This window comes from Mixophyes fleayi, chromosome 4 (assembly GCF_038048845.1).
Source record: "Mixophyes fleayi isolate aMixFle1 chromosome 4, aMixFle1.hap1, whole genome shotgun sequence".
Taxonomy (NCBI): domain Eukaryota; kingdom Metazoa; phylum Chordata; class Amphibia; order Anura; family Limnodynastidae; genus Mixophyes; species Mixophyes fleayi.
The window spans coordinates 40666873-40687518 of NC_134405.1; the positions used below are offsets into that span (position 1 = coordinate 40666873).

At 40.7% G+C, this 20646-nt stretch overlaps 1 protein-coding gene across 9 annotated transcripts in view; it reads right to left on the reverse strand.

Annotated features, from left to right (window-relative positions):
• The window catches only part of NFIX (nuclear factor I X), a 121195-nt gene that overhangs the window by 14449 nt on the left and 86100 nt on the right, over window positions 1-20646 (reverse strand). For 4 of the 9 annotated variants that reach the window (XM_075206717.1, XM_075206718.1, XM_075206719.1 and 1 more), the window contains 8 exons: window positions 13294-13356; window positions 11572-11646; window positions 11338-11458; window positions 10089-10225; window positions 8850-8981; window positions 7803-7981; window positions 5970-6126; window positions 1969-2060 (listed from right to left, as the gene is read on the reverse strand). In XM_075206717.1, the coding sequence (XP_075062818.1) occupies window positions 1969-2060; window positions 5970-6126; window positions 7803-7981; window positions 8850-8981; window positions 10089-10225; window positions 11338-11458; window positions 11572-11646; window positions 13294-13356 (956 nt within the window). The remainder of the gene's footprint in view (window positions 1-1968; window positions 2061-5969; window positions 6127-7802; window positions 7982-8849; window positions 8982-10088; window positions 10226-11337; window positions 11459-11571; window positions 11647-13293; window positions 13357-20646) is intronic. The other 5 variants (XM_075206720.1, XM_075206723.1, XM_075206724.1 and 2 more) reach the window with 5 other exon arrangements.

Sequence of the window (20646 nt, forward strand, 5' to 3'; positions counted from 1 at the left end):
CAATGGTTGGATTTATCCAGTGGCAAGATCCACATAATGGTCCGGCTCTCGGCTACAAGTAACTGGTAGGTCACGGGCCACCTTCTCCCTTTTGCAAGCTGAATTGATCAGAAAGAGAGTGAGCTGACTGCGCTAGGTGTAAGTTGTATGAATTCTTGCTTGAGCTTTTTTCTAGCTTTGCTGTAATCCCTGTGTAAAAATTGCCTTACTTCTACTTTTTGCCAAATACTTTGTATAGACTGCGACTAGGATATAGTATTTAGAGAGTATAAGGGTTGTTATGTAATAGGCTAAAGGGTCTGTTTGTTATCATAACCCCACCACTGTGATAAGTCTGTTTTTTTTACCATTCAACCATTTAGCATTGAAGCACTAATGTTGACGTTTATAAGGAACATCAGTTTCATGATATATCCCAGTTAGAAAGTGAGTTAAAACTTAAAAAGAGAGGGGGGGGGGAATGGGGGGACAATTAATGTGATCTCCTCAGTGAATTAAAACATAAAAAGGACTAAGCTCTCTTCCTATTTCACATATTAATCCTAAACATTAGCCAAAAATTCAATCCGAACCAGTGGTCAAAAGGAAATCTGTCAGAGGATTCAACTCTAGACCTGCCATCTGGGAGCCTAAAAACAATCCTAGCTATTGTTGTAGAGCTACGAAACTGGCTGGCATCCTTAGACTAGTAGTTCCACACGGATAACCACATAAAACTAGCCCAAGCACTAAACCTCTTCCTTTTCTTAAAGAGCTCTTGTCTCGTTTCCCAAATTTTAAATGTGCAAGTGTATCCTCCGGCAGAATGCGTAGAAACAGAATACAGTGTGCATTTTTGTATTGTACTAATGGATTTTAAAAACATTTTCAGATACACTTACAAGTTACCCCTTCTTTTATCGCAGACTGGGAACTACTGACCTAATCTTTGCCCACAACTGACGTTAAACAGCCCAGATGACAGATTTGGGTGCACTGCGTTACTGGTGTACTATAGAAACGCGTTAAACAATTTACTTAACAATGGGGGAGATTGGATTAGTAGATTGGATTAGTAAAAGGATTATTGAGGATTGGGGAGAACAAATTAGGGGGTGCTTAGTTAGAAATTAGAAAGACAAGTGTTTAATAATGTTTGTGTTCAAGATCACCAGTGTTATGTCAGGGATTATGAAAACACTAGGATTAGTAAATGATGTCATTGTACTATAAATCGAGAGCCGTAATTAGGAAATGGCATATCACAGACTAACAGCTATGTAACACAAATCTGGGATTAGTAAATGGTGTGCTATACTTTATTAGTAAACCTACAGTATGGATTAGATTTTTAGATTCAAGGGAACCATAATTAGTATATATAACAGATTGGGGATGATGTATTACAGATTATGGAGATCCGCAAATAGCTAACAGCGTATAATAGATTAGGGACAGATGTGATTAGTTCATGGTATATAACAGATTAGTTAGGGGGCGTATTACAGATTAGGGACAGCTGTCATTAGTTCAAGGCATATAACAGATTAGATGGGGGCGTATTACAGATTAGGGACAGATGTGATTAGTTCATGGTATATAACAGATTAAATGGGGGCGTATTACAGATTAGGGACAGCTGTGATTAGTTCAAGGCATATTACAGATTAAATGGGGGCGTATTACAGATTAGGGACAGCTGTGATTAGTTCATGGTATATTACAGATTAGATGGGGGGCATATTACATATTAGGGACAGCTGTGATTAGTTCAATGCATATTACAGATTAGATGGGGGTGTATTACAGATTAGGGACAGCTGTGATTATTTCAAGGCATATTACAGATTAGATGGGGACGTATTACAGATTAGGGACAGCTGTGATTAGTTCATGGTATATTACAGATTAGGGGTGCTGAATTAAACATTAGGGAGAGTTGTGTTTAGTAAATGGTGAATTGCAGATTAGGGAATATCGCTGACTTACTTGAGACTGCTGGGGGAGGTTCAGAAAGTTGCTGTCTCGTGATCCAATTGTGACAAACCTGTTGGACCCGGCTGGGGGAGGCGCTGAGAATGCTACACAACAACACAATACAGCAACACAATGACATGGCGACACAATGGAATGATGCAAGAACAGCGGAGTAGCACAATAAAACAACACGGAAACAAAATAGACACAACAGCAACAAGGTCATGCCATACAGTAACACAATACAGCCACAAAAACATTGTGTTAAGGACAAACGAATGGTAATGCAGTTACACATTATACGCAATGTGACACAGAGCGACAGGTACAATGTAACAAATGCGCACACAATCAGGTAACAGAACAGATGGGGAAAAAGAGAAAGAGAGAGATATAAGCAATCAGACACAAAACTAATACATCACAACTCCCCCTACACAAACACACATATCTAAATACACACCCGACATGCGTGTATACAAATACTAGTGCGTTTCTAGTGTGTGTCTGACTACACAGGATACACACCGTGTACCCTAACAGCATTTAACAGTAAAACGCACTTGTACCTAAATTGATTCAGTTGAAGCCCCACTCCCTTGTTAGGATGGAACTTTGATATATTTATTCCGTTCCGTGCATGTTATGAACTGTTTGTCTCCTATGGACCTATCCTGTCACATCATGTCTGTGGGCTGAAACCCAAATCAACCAATCAAAATCTAGCCTACATCTTTCTAGTGCAGTTTAGGAAATGAGAACAAACATCTAATTGGCTACAGCACACATACTGTAATATCTCTTCCCTCTGTCAGCTACAGGAATGTGGCCATTAATTCTCTGCTGCCTTCCCCGCATTAAAGACAGGACAATTGTTATTTTCACTATTTTACCCCTTTCCTGAGTAGTACAAGCCACACCCTACCTTTTTAGGTGAAAGACGTAATGCTGCAGGGTAAATACATAACTGCATGATTAACGTCACTGCTACCAGCAACAAAATCCCTTTTATGACCAGGATTCCCCACTAGCAGTTATAAGAGGTTTTAGTTTAGACATCAGCTTGCGTACAAAGCGTTGTTTCTTCCTTCACATTAATAGGGCCCAGATCCCCAGGGCATGAGTTAAGGACTAGGGTCCACTCCATAGCTTAGACAATACTACCCTTTTACATCACTTCTGGTACAGACACAAATGGCCACCCATGACACAAATCTTCCTCACAAAGCACTAAGGGTTATCATGGGAATAGATTGTCAGCTCTTCTGGGGTGGTGACAGGAATGAAATTGTTTCTAGATAGGCCTCTGTCACTTAGCATCAATGTTTGCCAACAAATGGAAATAACTTTGTATCAGCATTTTAGAAAGGAAATATGACTGCCGATCAGTCCAGGTCACCGCCCAGCAATCGAGTAAACCAGGGTTTCCCAAACCCAGTCCTCAGGGCTCCCCAACAGTGCAGGTTTTCCATATCTCCTTGCTGGAGCACAGGTGTAGTCATTACTGACTGACACATTGTAACAGATCCACAGGTGGTCCTAATTATGTCACATGTGATCCGGAAAACCTGCACTGTTGGGGAGCCCTGAGGACTGGGTTTGGGAAACCCTGGAGTAAACCCATTTGATTGCCAAAATACACATCCATCCTCTGACTCTTTCCTGAGATTATTGAGAATATCGTGCTTGCCTCCAGTTAGGATTAAATTGCCAGTATGTCTATATTTTATATACTTAGGATGTTTGTTCATGTGGCGTACTTTAATTTATGTTCCCTAAACCCTTTGGTTTGTAGTTTAGTATACTGAAATTGCTGGTATTGGTAACGTCAAGTTAGCAACAGTTTGCGGAGGGGGAAGAGCAAGCACTCTAGGGGGCGCCATTTGATTGTTTGTAAACGTCCCTCTACTGTGCTAAAGTCAATACCCCTCTTCAAACCTTTCCGAGTCATTTGTCGCCAAAATCACGATTGGCATCTAACCCCCTGATATGGGCAAAACCCTTTTTAAGAGATCTATACTTATAATTATAAGCAAAACCTGGTCCTAGTGCGCCTTGACGCTATAGTTGGGGGATGACTAAGCCTTAAGAAAAAATCTGGCCTATATAAAAGAGCTAATGATAACTATTTACAAATATATGTGTGAGGACTCGTTCACACTTGTCCATTATTAATATGCTGTTCAGCTGCTAAAATGAATGATTTCTCATGAACTCGTTCCCACCACTGCGTTCTACGAGTTTCAAATCTTAGAACACAGCACAACCTATTTCTCATACGAGGGAGCGCACGTTTTCACGCGTTTTACCCATTGTCCCAGTGCATATGTGTGAACGAGCACTAACGGACACAGCCGACTATGCCAACTAAAGATAGGTGAGGTTGTGTAGGGAGATATTTTCCTGTGCACTGCACACTTCCTGTCTGTAATCCCACTGAAAAACACTGCAGTGAGTTCTCATCAGCCCCCAAAATATCTGTAATTATATATTATAATGTATTATGAACCGATGCAAATTTTCCTTCAAATTAATTGTCTACCACCTATGAAGCTTTAATTCTACTTTTATTTATTTAAACCCAAATCTCCTTCTCCCGTTGACTAGTAGAATGGTAGGAGTTCTATCTTCTGGTGCCCGTGCCGTTACCAAGATGTAGCCCTACAAACCGCACATCATTGCAAAGACTGACGGACTGCGTGTCGGTAATGGCAGGGGTCTCTGGGGACAAAAACAATTCCTGTTCTGTTAGTTAAAGGGAGGAAGGATTTACATTTTTCTAAGAAAAAAAAAAAGATAGCGGTGAACGACCAAGGTGAAGGAAATATTGTGAACATCGCTTTTCATAATAGTTTATCTTTGATATTTACATGCAAATTGTAGCTGGACGTGGCTATTCATACTGCATCACTATAAAGATAATATCACATAGCGATTAACCTGCTGGCTTTTAAGTGCGACACGTAATCCCTAAGACACTGACACATGGTAATTAGCAAAGGCTTGGAACTAATGATTGCAAATCGTAGAAATGTTAGCTCCCAGTCTCCATCTGATACTGTGTCTCAGTGGTTTAGCGCTGACACACTGGCGTTTTAATCGCTCATGCGACATTACCTTAAATCTCAGTAGAGCGAGCAGGAAGCATGGTACAAAGTGCCTGGGAAACGGTTGGCAGAATTTGTCCTGATTAGGAAACATATTGCAAATAATGCTGCTACAAATGAAAATTGTACCTAAGAATAAGTATGGTCCGAAAAATAAAATTTGGCATCCCTTTGAATTAAATTTTGGCATTCCTTTGAATTATAGGTTGCTAAATTATTTTGGAGTAAGTACCATGTTGAAATTGATGGACATATATCTTTCTTCTACCCTCAATGATTATGTAACCTGGTGTATGTAATTATATCATACTGTTTAGCAATGACCATTTTTAATACAATGCAGCACTCTTCCCTTTAAATATTGCAATTAATTTGATTTTAAATTAAATGAGCTTGAGCCCTATCCCTCTACTGTGAGAACATTCAGTACATGATAGATAGCTCGGGTGATAAGAATAATTTGCAATATCATCTCATCTTCCTTTTACTAGTAACCTGTTACTCCACAGATTGCTTTTCCTGGATCTGTTTTTGGTTTCTGTTATACCTGCCCTGTGATCTGTCTCTATAAAGTACATCTAGAAGTGTTATTTTGGTGTTTTCATTAGCTGCGTAATAACTATTTGATATTCTCATTTTTTTAATTTATTTTTTATTATTTGTTTCACTTATATTTTTCTTTTTGTATCCAGTATTTATTGTCCCCTACTTGTACCCCCGTTTTCTCTCCCTTCTGTTCTCTTTTTGCACCGATATTCCCTCTATATTTTGTTCTTTACTATTCTGCCAGATAACCCGCTCTAATCTGCTCCCTCCCCCCAATCTCACACGGACTGGACAAATTGAGACAGGGATTTCAAACTACTTTTTGTGTGTGGGCATTTTGGGGGGATTAATTTCACTTACAGGGCGATGCTGGTGCTGACAGTCCTCCTTCTGGGACAATGTTGTTGCTTGTGACAGGTTTTGTGTCTGGCAGGGGAAGGGGGACAGGCCTGGCCACGGGTGCAGGGGGTGGCAGCAAAAAGGAACCCGACATTTTCCCCTGGGCCCCGCTGCTGGGCTGCGGACAACATAAATAACAAAACGAGAGTAAACGGAGCTCAGAACGGCCCCTCGCCCGCACAGTCCCTAAGCCCATCCTATGCCCAAAAACTTGCGGGAAGCCGTGGGAACCAAAAAATTAAAAAACGTAAAATAAAAAAAAAATGATTTTTAAAAGTCATCAAAAACTCTATCAGCAATATTTACAAATAATAACACCTAAATAATCAAGATGTAAACCACAGATTTTTTTTTTTCCAAATGAAAAACAATATTATTTTACATTTCATAGTAAATGAACCATTTATAGAAATTTAAATATATAAAAAATACTCACTAAAAATTAAATAAGCAATATATATTGTATGAAATGAAAAAAATGTAAATAAAAAAAATATTTAAAAATGCATTTAATTACTAAAAAAATAAAAGAAATGGAAAATACATGGTTCACAACATGGAAGCAAGCGAGTTTACAAAAAATATATATAACCATGAGAAAACAGCAGCGCAGTTTTTTTTATACTAGGGGATGTATATGCAGAAGAGCTGACAATCTAATATTTGGGCAATATTATTGTTTAGGGAGACTTTTTATACAGAAATATGCAGTGGCTGATAAATGCCGTACACAGCACCTAAGCCCTATCAACTGTATACAACACAAAAACAGATACAAGACATATATAGCACTAAATCCGACCAGAATATAGTTGTTGGTTTGTTTTGTAAAGAGGACAACTATTAAAGATATATATGATTATGTATATATATATATATATATATATATATATATATATATATATATAATTTTCTCTGTTCATTAATACATAGTACATACATCTCTGGTTGGGCTATGGATGGTCATTTACATTCATGACATTTTCAAAAAGCTCAGCTCTACTAAATGTCCGCTAGAATGGAATTCAAGTAACAACGGTTTATTATCTATATTACAGCATGTTCACTGCACCCACAGATGGGTATGATCCTATTTATACAGCTCCTTTATAAAATACTAATATTATACACCGTACACCGATAGCTCTGTGATGAGATCTTAGTGCAGCTCCAAGGGTTGGATGAATGATCGTATACTCACGTTAACTTGGTTAATTTATTATTACAATGTTTTGCAAGAATGACGCTTTGTCATAATGTCCACGTAACATATAAATCTTACAGATTTACAAGACAGTGATAACAGCCCCCAATAGGCGAGTTTTAAAATAAGTTCAATACGTACAGCACATCTTCTAATTTAAATTCTATAAAAAGTACACATTTTTTTTATATAAAAAATATTAATGAAACAAATTAAAATAAATATATTTCAAAATATTTGTTTTTCCAAAATAAAACAAAAGAAATATAGAAAGAAATTGCTAAGGTTCTAAAACAATTTATTAAAATGTTTAGTTAATATTATTTAAAAAAATATTTTACTAATTTCTCAATAATTGTAAAGTGCAAAATAATTTTTTGAAAAGAAATAAATTGTTTTAAAATTATTATTTATATTTTATAATTAAATACAAATAAATATATTTTAAAAATAAAACATCTAAAAATGATTAAGATAAATAATATGCACATACATAATTTTTATGGCTAAAGATTCCTAGAATATTTTAAAAGTCGATTTGGAAGGTTTCTTATCTCAAAATTACACTGAAAATGACTCTGTAAACTCACCTGCCCTGCTCCCTGTCCAGAGGTGTCTGAGCAGACAAACTGAACAAACTCTTTGAGGGAGTCCTGGCTGTGGTGGTGATGATGGTAGCGTATTGTTGGGTGGGTAAAGTAAGGGCTGGACTGCTGGATAATGGACGTTGAAGGGAAGTGTATAGTAGATGCTGATGCTCGGGGGCTCCCTGGAATAAAAAATGAATAAATAAAAATCAGTAGTCAATTTATTGTAATATGTTAATGTATTTGTTAATTAATCCTCCTGTGTGCCAGTATTCCATGACCCCCATGTATTACCCAACGGAATATACTGCATTTCTGCCAATCAGTGTACTCAAAAGCAGAGATCCCACTTAAAATCCTGACAGTTTTCAAACCTTAGCCTTAAATAAATAGCTTATCTTTGGTTCTCTAATACTAATATTGCTACTTTTTTTTTTTACATTTTTTTTTACATTTATTTTCAAAACATGCCAACCTACATCTTTATATTTAGGTAATTTCTCAGTACGTTACATTAATACGATCATCGCTACTTCCATGGCACGCAAAGGGGCATATTCAATTGTTAGTTTTCCGCGCCGTGGAAAAACTAGTACCGTTGCGAGCTGAAATCCAACGAGAAAATTACCGTATTAGCTGTTTTTACGCGCACTATTACCGTAGTAACGGTAATAGTGCAACAAGCGCAAGATTTTTGGCATTTCCGCCGACAATTGAATATGCCACAAAAAATCTTAAAGTTAACAAACTTTACAAACCATAACAACACAAAGAGATGTGAGCCACAATTAGCCATCAATAAACTGACAGCAATCCAACAGAAGCCGATCCTATCCTCGTTATGCGATAGATATCTGGCTTGCTAAACAGCCGGCATTTATCATGATCTGTCGTGTATAAAGGGCAACATTATACCTTTATCTTTCCCAGGTATGTTATTCTGTCTTAATGAGCACTATCTGTTCTGTGCTTTCTAAAATTACAGCCCTCCGCCTTATGTATATAGCCCTCCCCCTCTTTTTCTAATTTGCCCCAATGTCCTTCACTTACCTGGTCTCACTCCAGCCAGCACAGGGAGGGGGTGATGGGTAAATGCCATGCGAGAAGAGCTGGTCTGGCAATATTCTAGCTTGCCCGACTTCTTAAGAGAGCCGGGTCCTTGAGAGGAATAAAGAGGAAAGTCTAACGGTTTGGTTGTAGCAAGGTATAGTGGCAGGAATATATATATATATATATATATATATATATATATATATATATATATATATATATATAATTTTATTTATTTACTTAATCCTCACATCAAAGCTTATCTGTCTCTAGCAAGAAAAGCAAACTATTCATTGTATTTTTAGTGCTGTTGCATCACCACCTATTGACGGATAAAAGTTGTTACAGGCTAAATAATTAATGAGAAGTAGATTACTTTTTCTGCTGTACAATTTGCAGATTTGTGTTAGAAGCATGTGTAATAACACCAGGCGAATTGTCAAACTGTTTTACAACAATTAATGGGGACTAGTATGAACGTTCCTGTCTTAAGTAATACTTTTGTGTAATACTGATCTTCCTCATATAACATGCAAATAACAAAAAAGATACATATGTAAAGTACAGGTGAGCTCCACAGGTGTAGAATGCAGGTGTACAGAAGAGATTTACCTTGGTTACAATGCATATATTCAGTGACATTATTAATCAGGAAGGACATTCTGCATTTATAAAATGACGGTGTGATCTGCATCTATGACCACGAATGTTTGCATAGGAATCAGTCCAGTCTCCACAGATCTACAGCTAGCCATTGCCCTTAGAGCAGGCATATGAACGGTCGCTTCAGGGGCCGTAGTTCTCGTCTTTTTTTTTTTTGCAGCCCTCGGCCACAAAAGTTGGGATAGTTGCATCGACAGATGAGACATAATGCATACTTGCCTACTTTTAGGCAGTGCAGTCCGGGAGAGGGGCGTGACTAGAGGGAGGGAGGGGTGGGGTGTGGCCAATCGCCTCATTTTGGCCAATTGACCGTGAATCGCGTTATTTTGGCCAGGGATTTGCGGGATGCGGTAGACTTGCCTGCTCTCCCTGGAGTTTGGAAGGCCGACCCGAATTTCGGGAGTCTCTCGGACATTCCGGGAGAGTTGACAAGTATGATTATGTACTAATGAGCTAATTTTCCCTCAGTTAGTATTACCCACTCAACCCGGCCCTTGGTGTCAGTGGCTTGGTTGCTGTAGAGGATAAATAGTCAAAGCACAAGAAGCAACAGACACATAACGGTGACTATATTACCTGTGTCCACATCATTTGGCCACCCGCTGGCCTGGCTTCCCCCAGCTGCAGGTGACCGGCCTGTACCTGGGTAAAAGACGTCATCAACCGGGCTCTCTAACTCACTGTCGTCCAAGGACTTTGGACGCTTTGTAGAGCTGAGCGATAGACATGGACAAAGAAAGACATCAGAATGGGCCATCATCGCACGTCCAGTGTTCCGGACTTTAGTACAGGAGAACTAGGCACTTGTCTAAGGTAATACTGTCCAGGGGCAGCATGGAAATGTTTTTTTTCTATTTGGTCCTTACCATCCACCGAGTACAAATAACGGAGAAAAGTTATTGGATTGAGAGAAGGAGCATAGATATATTGAATGTACAACTAGCAATGAAGGACATAGTTACTCACAATATCTAAGACTGAGTCATCTACATATACAGCCCTCAATCATAAGTGACAAACAAAATGAATAAATGTATGCCGTTTCCTCAGAAATCCTGCAGGGGGCAGTGATGGTAATATTACAAATGTAGCAAAAAAAAACCCAAAAGTATAAAGGTTGTTCTTTGTTTGTAATTGCCATTTTCAGATAACAAAGTGGTTAATTTCTGTATAAAGTACACATGTAAATCAGTAAACACCACACACTAATAGAAAACAGTTTCAGGAGATGTCAGGTGAGTGGACAAAGAGGAATCAGGATACTTATAGCTGAGAGAGAAGATCTCTCTTTCTATCTATCTATCTATCTATCTATCTCAGTTGCGGATCCAGGGTGGGGGCGATCGGGGCGATCCCCCCCCCCCCCCAAGCAGGGGCTTGCTGCTGACGGCTGCACACTGTGCAGGTCCGTTCAGCAGTGACAGTGTGCTGCCTGGCTGCTCTGATTATGTTTTAAACACAATCAGAGCAGCGGGACAGCACACTGCCAATGCTGAACGGACCTGCACAGTGTGCAGCCGTCAGCAGCCTTAGAAATTAGAAAGGGGGGCGGGGCCTAACCCCCCCCCCCTAAAATCGCCCTGGGTAGAGCAGTTGCCTAGATCCGCCCCTGATCTATCTATCTATCTATATGTAATTTACTGCTCTCCTTTGGGAATCTGCCTGAAATGAACTACAGAACCGGCAAATCAAATAGGATACACAATTTTAACTTGCAGTTGAGGAGGGCTGCTATTACATGTGTTTAAGGACCTTTAAAGAAATGGTTCACAAATCTCAGGACATGTAGCTGTTGGTGCAAAAATGATCCATCGTTCTCCCTTACCTGCTGGATGGAGGGGAGGTTAAGGATCTCCGACCAAGTGTAACCTGGTTTATATTGTAATAGCTTGGGCTCTCCAGATCAGCCAATGAGAAGTTAGGACCAGATGCCGTTGCAACGGGTGCTAGGAGACACAAAATACAAATCGCTTTAAACCTCCGACGGGCTCAGGACACGATGACCGACCTGATCTCCATACTGAGCCCATCCCATCTGCCCCCTCTCGCTCATACTCACTCTGGGACACGCGGACGAGCTCCGTCACATTCCACACTCCGGAGGTGACAAAGCAGTCCTGGAAGGTGAGATGTCCTGTAGAGAAACGGGATGACTTATACAGAGCACATGGAAGCGTTAGAGGCTTGAGGTTACATTATGCAATACATATAGGGTATGATAAAGAGACTTACAGCTGTTACATTGAGAATGAATAATGTAAATATAATGGCTCTCTATCCACTAAAACCTTGGTGAAAATGAGAAGCTACATTAGATGCCACCATTGTGTAGAGTAGATAAGACACCCGTCGCGTTTCGCTAAGATTTGAGACACTGGTCTCATTCAATTAGAGTGCAAAGGACTTCCGTGCAGTGCAAAAGGACTGTGCACAGTCTCACTGTTCAATAAAGCTTTCTGCTGTGATGGGGCACAGGGAGAGAAAGTGACCAAGATTACAAGCAGCTGACACTGGGATTTTATCCAGGGTCTCTGTTTATAATAATATTATTAGAAATTGCGCTTCTCAATTCAATCCTGATGACGTCGGGTTTGTGATGAGAGGGTGGTAGCCGGCCCACCAAACATGGCCGAATGGTAAATATTAGATACCAGAGGTGTTCAAACCCAGTCCCCAAGAGCTACCAACAGTTCAAGTTTTCAGCATCACTGCTCTGTACCGTCTACTATATAGCAAATGGTTCGATTAGGGATTATGTCTGCAGAACAACACCCAAAAGTGGTTGTTTCGAGTTACAAGTAAGTGGATTTGCGTTGGGTAATTTTGTGCTTCCAAGTAATATGAATCGCACTGCACTTGCACACAACCTGGTATGTTGAGCGGCGAATATTTAAAACGTGTGGCCCTTTGCGCTTCAAGAGGTCGGGGACATTCATGTGTAAGTGCAATACATTAAGGGGATGTCCTTGTAAGGTGCATCTTATTTTGGGATACATGTATCCTTGAAAAGGTAAGATTGAGCTCAGGTTGCTCATTGCTTATCTCATGGTTATAACCAGAGAGGAGGGGACATAGAAGTCCACTAAGGAACATTAAGGTCCTATACTTGGCTTTCTCTTACTAGTTCACTTGCGCAATGCAAAATATTACGTTCTGCTTGAAATGCTGCGTACATTATACCTCTTTACAGATATTGTCAATGGAAATCTACCCTCTCGTTCATTATACTGTAAAGAGGGTAGGAACAATGCAGATCATTGACAATACCGACTGTTGTGTGCAGTGAAAGTCTTGTTTCTTCTATAAAATACATGCATAATATATTTATTTAATGACAAATTTTTTGCACAGTGTAGTAAATCACCAAATACATATCATTGCACAATATAGTTTTGTCTGGTCTTATACTTGGGGGCACATTCAATTAGGTTTCTGGTCCGCGGTAACGTGCCAGAACGGGCCGCGAAGGCAATCCACGGTACCGCAATAACGTGGATTTTCGTGCACACCCCATAGGGTTACGAAGGAAAATTATGCGTTATTGCGGTACCGTGTTACCGTCAGTACTGCGCACTTTACCGCGGACCGAAAATTGAATATGCCCCTTGGTGTATAAATACTAAAGCTATAACGCAGATTTTATCGTCCTTTATTGGTAAAAGACAAAGTATTTCTAGTAGTTTATAATGGAGTCTTACATTTACAGTATATATCTGTGGGCACCAATGTTACTGTAATAACGAATCCAAGCTTTGTCTATATATAGTGACGTAAAACTTACCATTCGGGAGTGGCTTTATATCCACCTCTGTCTGCTGGTTAGAGTTATCTGACTGTCCGGAATCTGCGGGGATAACAGGAGTACAATAAGTACAATAAATACTCTTTATTCAGTTACATACATGTATGTGATATAGAGCGCAGTGTTCCATATAAAACAATAAGCAGTGTTCATACATGCACAAACTATATATATCTAACTATATCTATCTATGTGTATATATATATATATATATATATATATATATATATATATATATATATATATATAAAAAATCTTCACTAGGTCTGTAGATCTGTAAAACCTTCAACCGCCTATATTGTTGTTTTTTGTAAAAATATTTTCTTTGGTACAAAGGCCGAGATTTCCCATCTGGCTCTGAAAGCACACTATTACGCCAGGATACTCACTAGGAAAAAAAAAAAGCCTTTTTTTTTTTTCCCCCCCGATCCGCCTTGCATTTTCATTTATTGCACTAATTTGTTTATCTGTTTCTGTTTCAGCTCACTTAACGGCACTTTAAATCGTCGATAACGCGTCCTTTTTATTATTAATGGTTCATCTGAGAGGGGACAGAGTATGGATGAAAATATCACAGAACTGTTGTGAATTGCTGGCAGCCATTTTAAAACTTGGCAGCCATTTTAGAGCTGGCTGCCGGTCCCCGGGATAAAAAAAAAAACAAAAAAAACAAAACAAGGAGAGGCGAGATTAGGGATATACAGTTAAAAAGTAATCAAACATATCTACGTAAAGCCAGGTAAACAATTGCAGCAAATATGTGATTATAAATCTATTATAATTGGCCTTCAAGTACTGATAAACACATTTATAGACACAGTGCAAGTACTCTCATTCACTGAACACCACTGATAAGCATATAGGGCATGATTTAGAAATTTAAATAAATTCAGTTATAAGGTACAATTTTGCACCTTGGCAAAGCCATGTTGCACTACATAGGTGAAAATTTAAAATGTGTAGATGTTCAAAGTTGGCAAGGGGGCGTCTCCTAGCTCAACTCTAAAACGCAGTTTGAAAATAGAGCTGCCCAGCATTTTCACTGCATGCAAAAAAATTTTGCATTTGCACCCCTTGCATTGCAACATGGTTTGGCTGGCTGCAAATCTGCACTATTTGACTGGATGTGCTGCTAACTCTAAATGTGGAAAACAGTGACATTGGTGAGACTGTACATCATTGGGAACCAGTGACATCACCGAGACGAGACAGCCTATCACATCACTGTACATCACTAGGGAACCAGTGACATCACCGAGACAGAAATGAGGGTGTAGCCTATCACACCACTGGAAACCAGTGACATGGGGCAGCACGGTGGCTAAGTGGTTAGCACTTCTGCCTCACAGCACTGGGGTCATGAGTTCAATTCCCGACCATGGCCTTATCTGTGTGGAGTTTGTATGTTCTCCCCGTGTTTGCGTGGCTTTCCTCCGGGTGCTCCGGTTTCCTCCCATACTCCATAACATAATGCTAGGTTAATTGGCTGCTAACAAATTGACCCTAGTCTGTCTGTCTGTGTCTGTGTGTGTTAAAGAATTTTAGATTGTAAGCTCCAATGGGGCAGGGACTGATGTGAGTGAGTTCTCTGTACAGCGCTGCGGAATTGTCCCCCTGTTCTGACCTACAATGTGATGGCGGCGTTTGGCTGGAGACTCTTTTATTTGGATTGTTGTTTTACGGGCCTCACATCTATTAGTCAAGTTTTGATGGGTTATTTTTTTTTTTACTAAAATTCTATCTGTAGAATAAATGTAAAAAGAAATACACAGGATCCCTCCCACGCTGCATTTATTATTTTTTATATACTTTGCTGTCTCTCCTTCTATAAAGGACGGATGTTTCTGTACCATTTGTAATTTACACTATAGATTGATATAGATGATGGTGTCATAAGCAGAAGTCATGTAGAGAAATGAACACGCGTCGTTGTAACCTTGTTTTTTCTGACTTGTCATTGTGATCTTAGTCTTGTATATCCACCTCATCAGTGTCGCGTTTTAAGTGCAAGTCACATTCAGACACTGCTGGCAGCCATGGGCCCTGTATTCCCCTCTCCTCATACCCTGTCCCTGTGCCAGCCTCATCCCGCACCCCCTCCCTCCCCCCGAAGCCCCCAGGGACTGCCAAGCCTCTAGGTCTCCTCCATCATCTTATCGGTGACTCCAGCTGATAAATCACAGCCGGGAGCTTCCCCTCACATACAGACAGCAGATTACCCCCCTCCCCCACTCCCAATATACTGAACCCCCCTGAGCTGGGCACACACACAGCGAATGGGAGCAGAAGACAAGGGGACACAAATGCCACTATTGTATGTATAAACCAATAAACCTAGCCCTATAGGTCTGGAATGTTTGCACATTTTATGGATTCACCCTACACATATATTAGAGGTTTCGACTGAACTCTGTAACAAAAGATCGAGGACAAATCTGAATAATAATTTGCATATTAAAAGTAAGCGAATGGAACCTAGCTGATAAAATGTCATGCATTCATTTTAATTCCTGGAAGAAACACCTTGATCAAATCCCAAATTTAGCCATCCCAATGTACAAGCTCACACATTCATATAACCAAAGTCACAAACTGCATTTAAAAAGACCTTAACCAAATGGGCTAGTCTATTAGGTCAGAGGTCTCTTGCTGTCAGGACATGCTGGGCTTTATAGTTCTACATGTAGAAAGCTGCCTTTGGTAAGAGAACAAATGTGGGCAATGGTATAGAAACAGACTCAAACTCCTACAATCTATTTTGCACGCAGCGGCAAAATTGATTTTACTGGCAGATCGTTATTCCTCTGCTGAATCGCTCTGTTTGTTTCTACACTTGTTGCCCGTTTTCTACCGAATCCAATATAAAATACATTTACTAACCTACAAGGCCATCAACAAAGCTGCACCAACATACATCTCTCTTGTCTCAAAATATCTCCTAACTCGGCAACTGCGTTCTGCACAAGATCTGCGTCTCTCATCCACCCTCATTAAATCCTCCCATTCCCGGTTACAGGACTTTCTTCGGGCTGCACCCACTTTGTGGAATTCTCTCCATCGCACAATAAGACTTTTCTCTGGTCTACAAACTTTCAAGCGTTCTCTGAAAACCCACCTCTTCAGACAAGCTTATAATATTCCTCAAACACCCTCTTAACCTCACTACATTACCCTATTACCACCCGTTACACAATTTCACACAAGACAACTACCCCCTGACCAACATTGTTGTGCGACAGGATCATTTAGCTTATGAGTCTCTTTTACCTTTGCAGTCTGGCTGGGCCAGATGCAAAATGTAGACTTAACCTCATGTATCAAACTCCCATTGTCCCATAGATTGTAAGCTTGCGATCAGGGCCTTCTCACCTCTTTGTCTTTTTACCCACTTTGTTTATTAGTTTACTGTGTTTGTCCCCAATTGTAAAGCGCTACGGAATATGTTGGTGCTATATAAATAAATGATGATGATGATGAAAGATTCTGGTCTTTCAATAGGATCTTCTGTGGATTTTATTGGAAGAACGGCAGTGAACTTAAACCCAAACCTAAATACAAGAGGTGATTTACCAAAGATCAGGGAGAAATATTGTGTAGTTTTCCTCTTTATAAAGGAAGTCCTTAATTCCTGACACATCCTGTAGCTGTCTCCTCTTCTTCCTGTGATTGGCCGCTGTTTCTAACCTACACACAGTCTAATACAATGGCAGCTAGACAGGTTACAGCAGTCAATGGGGGAAGTGACGGTGAAGTTAATAGCTGAGCAGATCAGTGGAAGGACTATAATATTGGTTCCTAGTGAATACATAGCCTGCTATATCATGAACATTGGAGCAGCTTAGAAAACTGTTGAAATGCCTCATTTCTCATTGATGCCAGTGGATCCTAGTGTATAGATATGACATTTGGTGAATATTGGCTCATCTTGTGTAAGGTTGCACTTTAATGCAAGGGTTAGAGGGAGCCTTAGTTTTGGCACAAAATGCAAATTGTCCTAAATGCTCACAGACACAGGACCGACGTAATAAGTACAGCATGGGATGATTAAATACACAGTACAAGAAATACTTCACATTCATAGTTAGACGTGTATATTGTTACGATAAAGCACAGGTTGAAATTAGGGGCAGAGAGAGATGAAATTAAACAACACAGCAAGTAATAGTTCAGGATTATTGAGAATGAGACTACAGGGCCCAGAATGCTTTGCAAATGCAGATCAGAATTTGTTGGTCTTGTAAGCTGCCCACAGATGGCCCTGTTGGCAAGGCTTGGTGAAAGGGGAGGTGAGTTCTGCACCTGATGCTCCTTTTACCAGAGGAAATCTGGGCTGCAGCTGTGCCCCCCTGCCCAACTCTACCCCCATCCCTGGCCTATGCCCTGATATTTGGTTAATGAAATAACAGAATGTAGAGGGCATCAGAAATATATTTTCCCTTTGTGTTGTATATGTTTTTTTTTGTTTATCTCAGAGTGTAAGCTCTGCGTGTCTTCCCATCTATCTGTATTCATGTGTAGTCTGTAGGCTGTGTATTATACTTCATCTCACTGTATTGTGTCTGTATGCCAGTTCTCTGCAGGGCGGTATACTATTATTCCAATGGTTCATCCTCCCCATACTTAAAAATGGTTCCCTCTCGCTAGAGTGTGAGCCTGGCAACATATTATTCTTATCTTTCAATGGTTCAGTCTGTCTCTGTATTGTAACTGCATCCTCTGAACATTAGAGTGTTAGCTCCACAGACCAAGAAGACCCCGTCCCTGTATCTGAGTGACAGTTGATGTATTGAATAGTGATACTGAGTATTCCCTGGTGGTGACACGGTGACGGGTATAAATAAAATGCAGTGAATGTCAAGTGTTGGTCTACATCCAGTTCTGCATCTGTTTGGCGACAAGCCAACATTCATTTAGTTTAACCCTGTGTAGCTGAGGCAGAGTGAGGGAGGAGAGTGCTGGGATGTCAGGGAGGAGAGTGCTGAGATGTCAGGGAGGAGAGTGCTGAGATGTCAGGGAGGAGAGTGCTGAGATGTCAGGGAGGAGAGTGCTGAGATGTCAGGGAGGAAAGTGCTGGGATGTCAGGGAGGAGAGTGCTGAGATGTCAGGGAGGAGAGTGCTGAGATGTCAGGGAGGAAAGTGCTGGGATGTCAGGGAGGAGAGTGCTGGGATGTCAGGGAGGAGAGTGCTGGGATGTCAGGGAGGAGAGTGCTGAGATGTCAGGGAGGAGAGTGCTGGGATGTCAGGGAGGAGAGTGCTGAGATGTCAGGGAGGAGAGTGCTGGGATGTCAGGGAGGAGAGTGCTGAGATGTCAGGGAGGAGAGTGCTGAGATGTCAGGGAGGAGAGTGCTGAGATGTCAGGGAGGAGAGTGCTGGGATGTCAGGGAGGAGAGTGCTGAGATGTCGGGGATGAGAGTGCTGGGATTTCGGGGAGGAGAGTGCTGAGATGTCGGGGAGGAGAGTGCTGAGATGTCGGGGAGGAGAGTGCTGAGATGTCGGGGAAGGAGAGTGTTGAGATGTCGGGGAAGGAGAGTGCTGAGATGTCGGGAAAGGAGAGTGCTGAGATGTCATGGAGGAGAGTGCTGAGATGTTGGGGAAGGAGAGTGCTGGGGTGTCAGAGAGGACAGTGAGGGAATATCAGGGAGGAGAGTGCTGAGGTGTCAGGGAGGAGAGTGCTGGGGTGTCAGAGAGGAGAGTGATGGAATATCAGGGAGGAGAGTGTTTTTCTTCTAGTATGAGACTTTTCATTGTTGTTCTACAGAAAAGTTTTTTCTCTCGTATACCAGTTTATGCTATACACTGGATTACAAAGTCTCTGTCTAACTTCTGGGGGTAAATGTATCAAGCTGAGAGTTTTCCAGTGGGTTTGAAAAAACCAACCAGATTCTAGCTATCATTTATTTTGTACATTCTACAAAATGAAAGCTAGAATCTGATTGGTTGCTATAGGCAACATCTCCACTTTACAAACCCGCTGGAAAACTCTCAGCTTGATACATTTACCCCTTTGTTTTTTACATTGCTTCCTACTTGTGCCTCTCCTCTCTGTCTCTCAGAGTCTTACAATTCTCCTCCTTTTATTCTCACCTCTACTATTCCCTCTGTATTTCTGTCTGTTTCTGCCTCACTCTTCTCACTGTCTCTCTCCTCTCTGACTGTCTTTGCCTTAGTCTTCGTACTGTCTCCTCTCTGCCTTACAGTCTCTCTCCTCTCTCTCTCTCTGCCTTACTTTTGTCACTTTTCTTTCAGTCTGTCTCTGCCTCACTCTTCTCACTGTCTTCCACCTCTCTGTCTCTTCCTAACTTTTGTCACTGTCTCTGTCCTCTTTGTCTCTGCTTTACTCTCCTCACTGTCTCCCACCTGTCAGTCTCTGCCTTACTATTTTCACTGTCTCTCTTCTCTTTGTCTGTCTCTTCCTTACATTTATCACTATCTTCTCACTCTTGTTCTGTCGATCTCTGCTTTATTCTTGTCGCCATCTCTCTCCTTTCTGTCTTTCTCTGCCTCATTCCGTCTCTTTCCTCTATGTTTGTCTCTCCCTTTATCTTTTCACTGGCTCTGTCCTTCTTTCCTGTCTGTCTCTGCTTTACTCACTATCTCTCACCTCTCTGTCACTGCCTCCCTCTTCCTACTCTCTCTTCTCTATATGTCTCTGCCTAACTCTTCTCACTATCTCTCCCCTCTTTGTCGGTCTCTGACTCCCCCTTCATGCTTTCTCTTCTCTATATGTCTCTCCGTTACTCTTCTCGCTGTCCTTTTCCATTCTCTCTGTCTCTGCTTCCCTCTTCTTACTGTTACTCTCTTCATTGTCTCTCTCCTCTATCTCTCACATCTCTTTACTGCTTTTCACAATGTACTATCAGGTGCTGCTCTAACTTTCTATTACCCCCTTTGTTTCCACCTCAGCCTCTGTCTTATTATTTGGATATTATAAACAATTTTAATATCTCTGCCCAGCCAGGCTTGCAATCTATGTTTCTGGTAGACAGTGACTGAGCTTATCCTTCACTTGTAACTTCCCTACACCAGGCTCAGGTCAATGTACATGCACTAGTTCCAACTGAGGAGCCTAATCCTGTCCTAATGGCTCACATAGCTAAGAAACCAAAAAATAATATAGTAATGTACAGGTTGGTAGCTTAATTAATGCTAAACTATGGGAAAAGTATTTGGGAATATAATCCTGCTGTGTGCAGTACTGCTTGCTGACACCAGAGGGAAGCAGACTACCGCAGACCTTTACATCGGACATAAAGTACATAAAGTAAGTTCCACGGCTAGAAGTGATTTATTTACACACAAAGACAAGGCAGTGCAAGTACAATATTTGAGGTT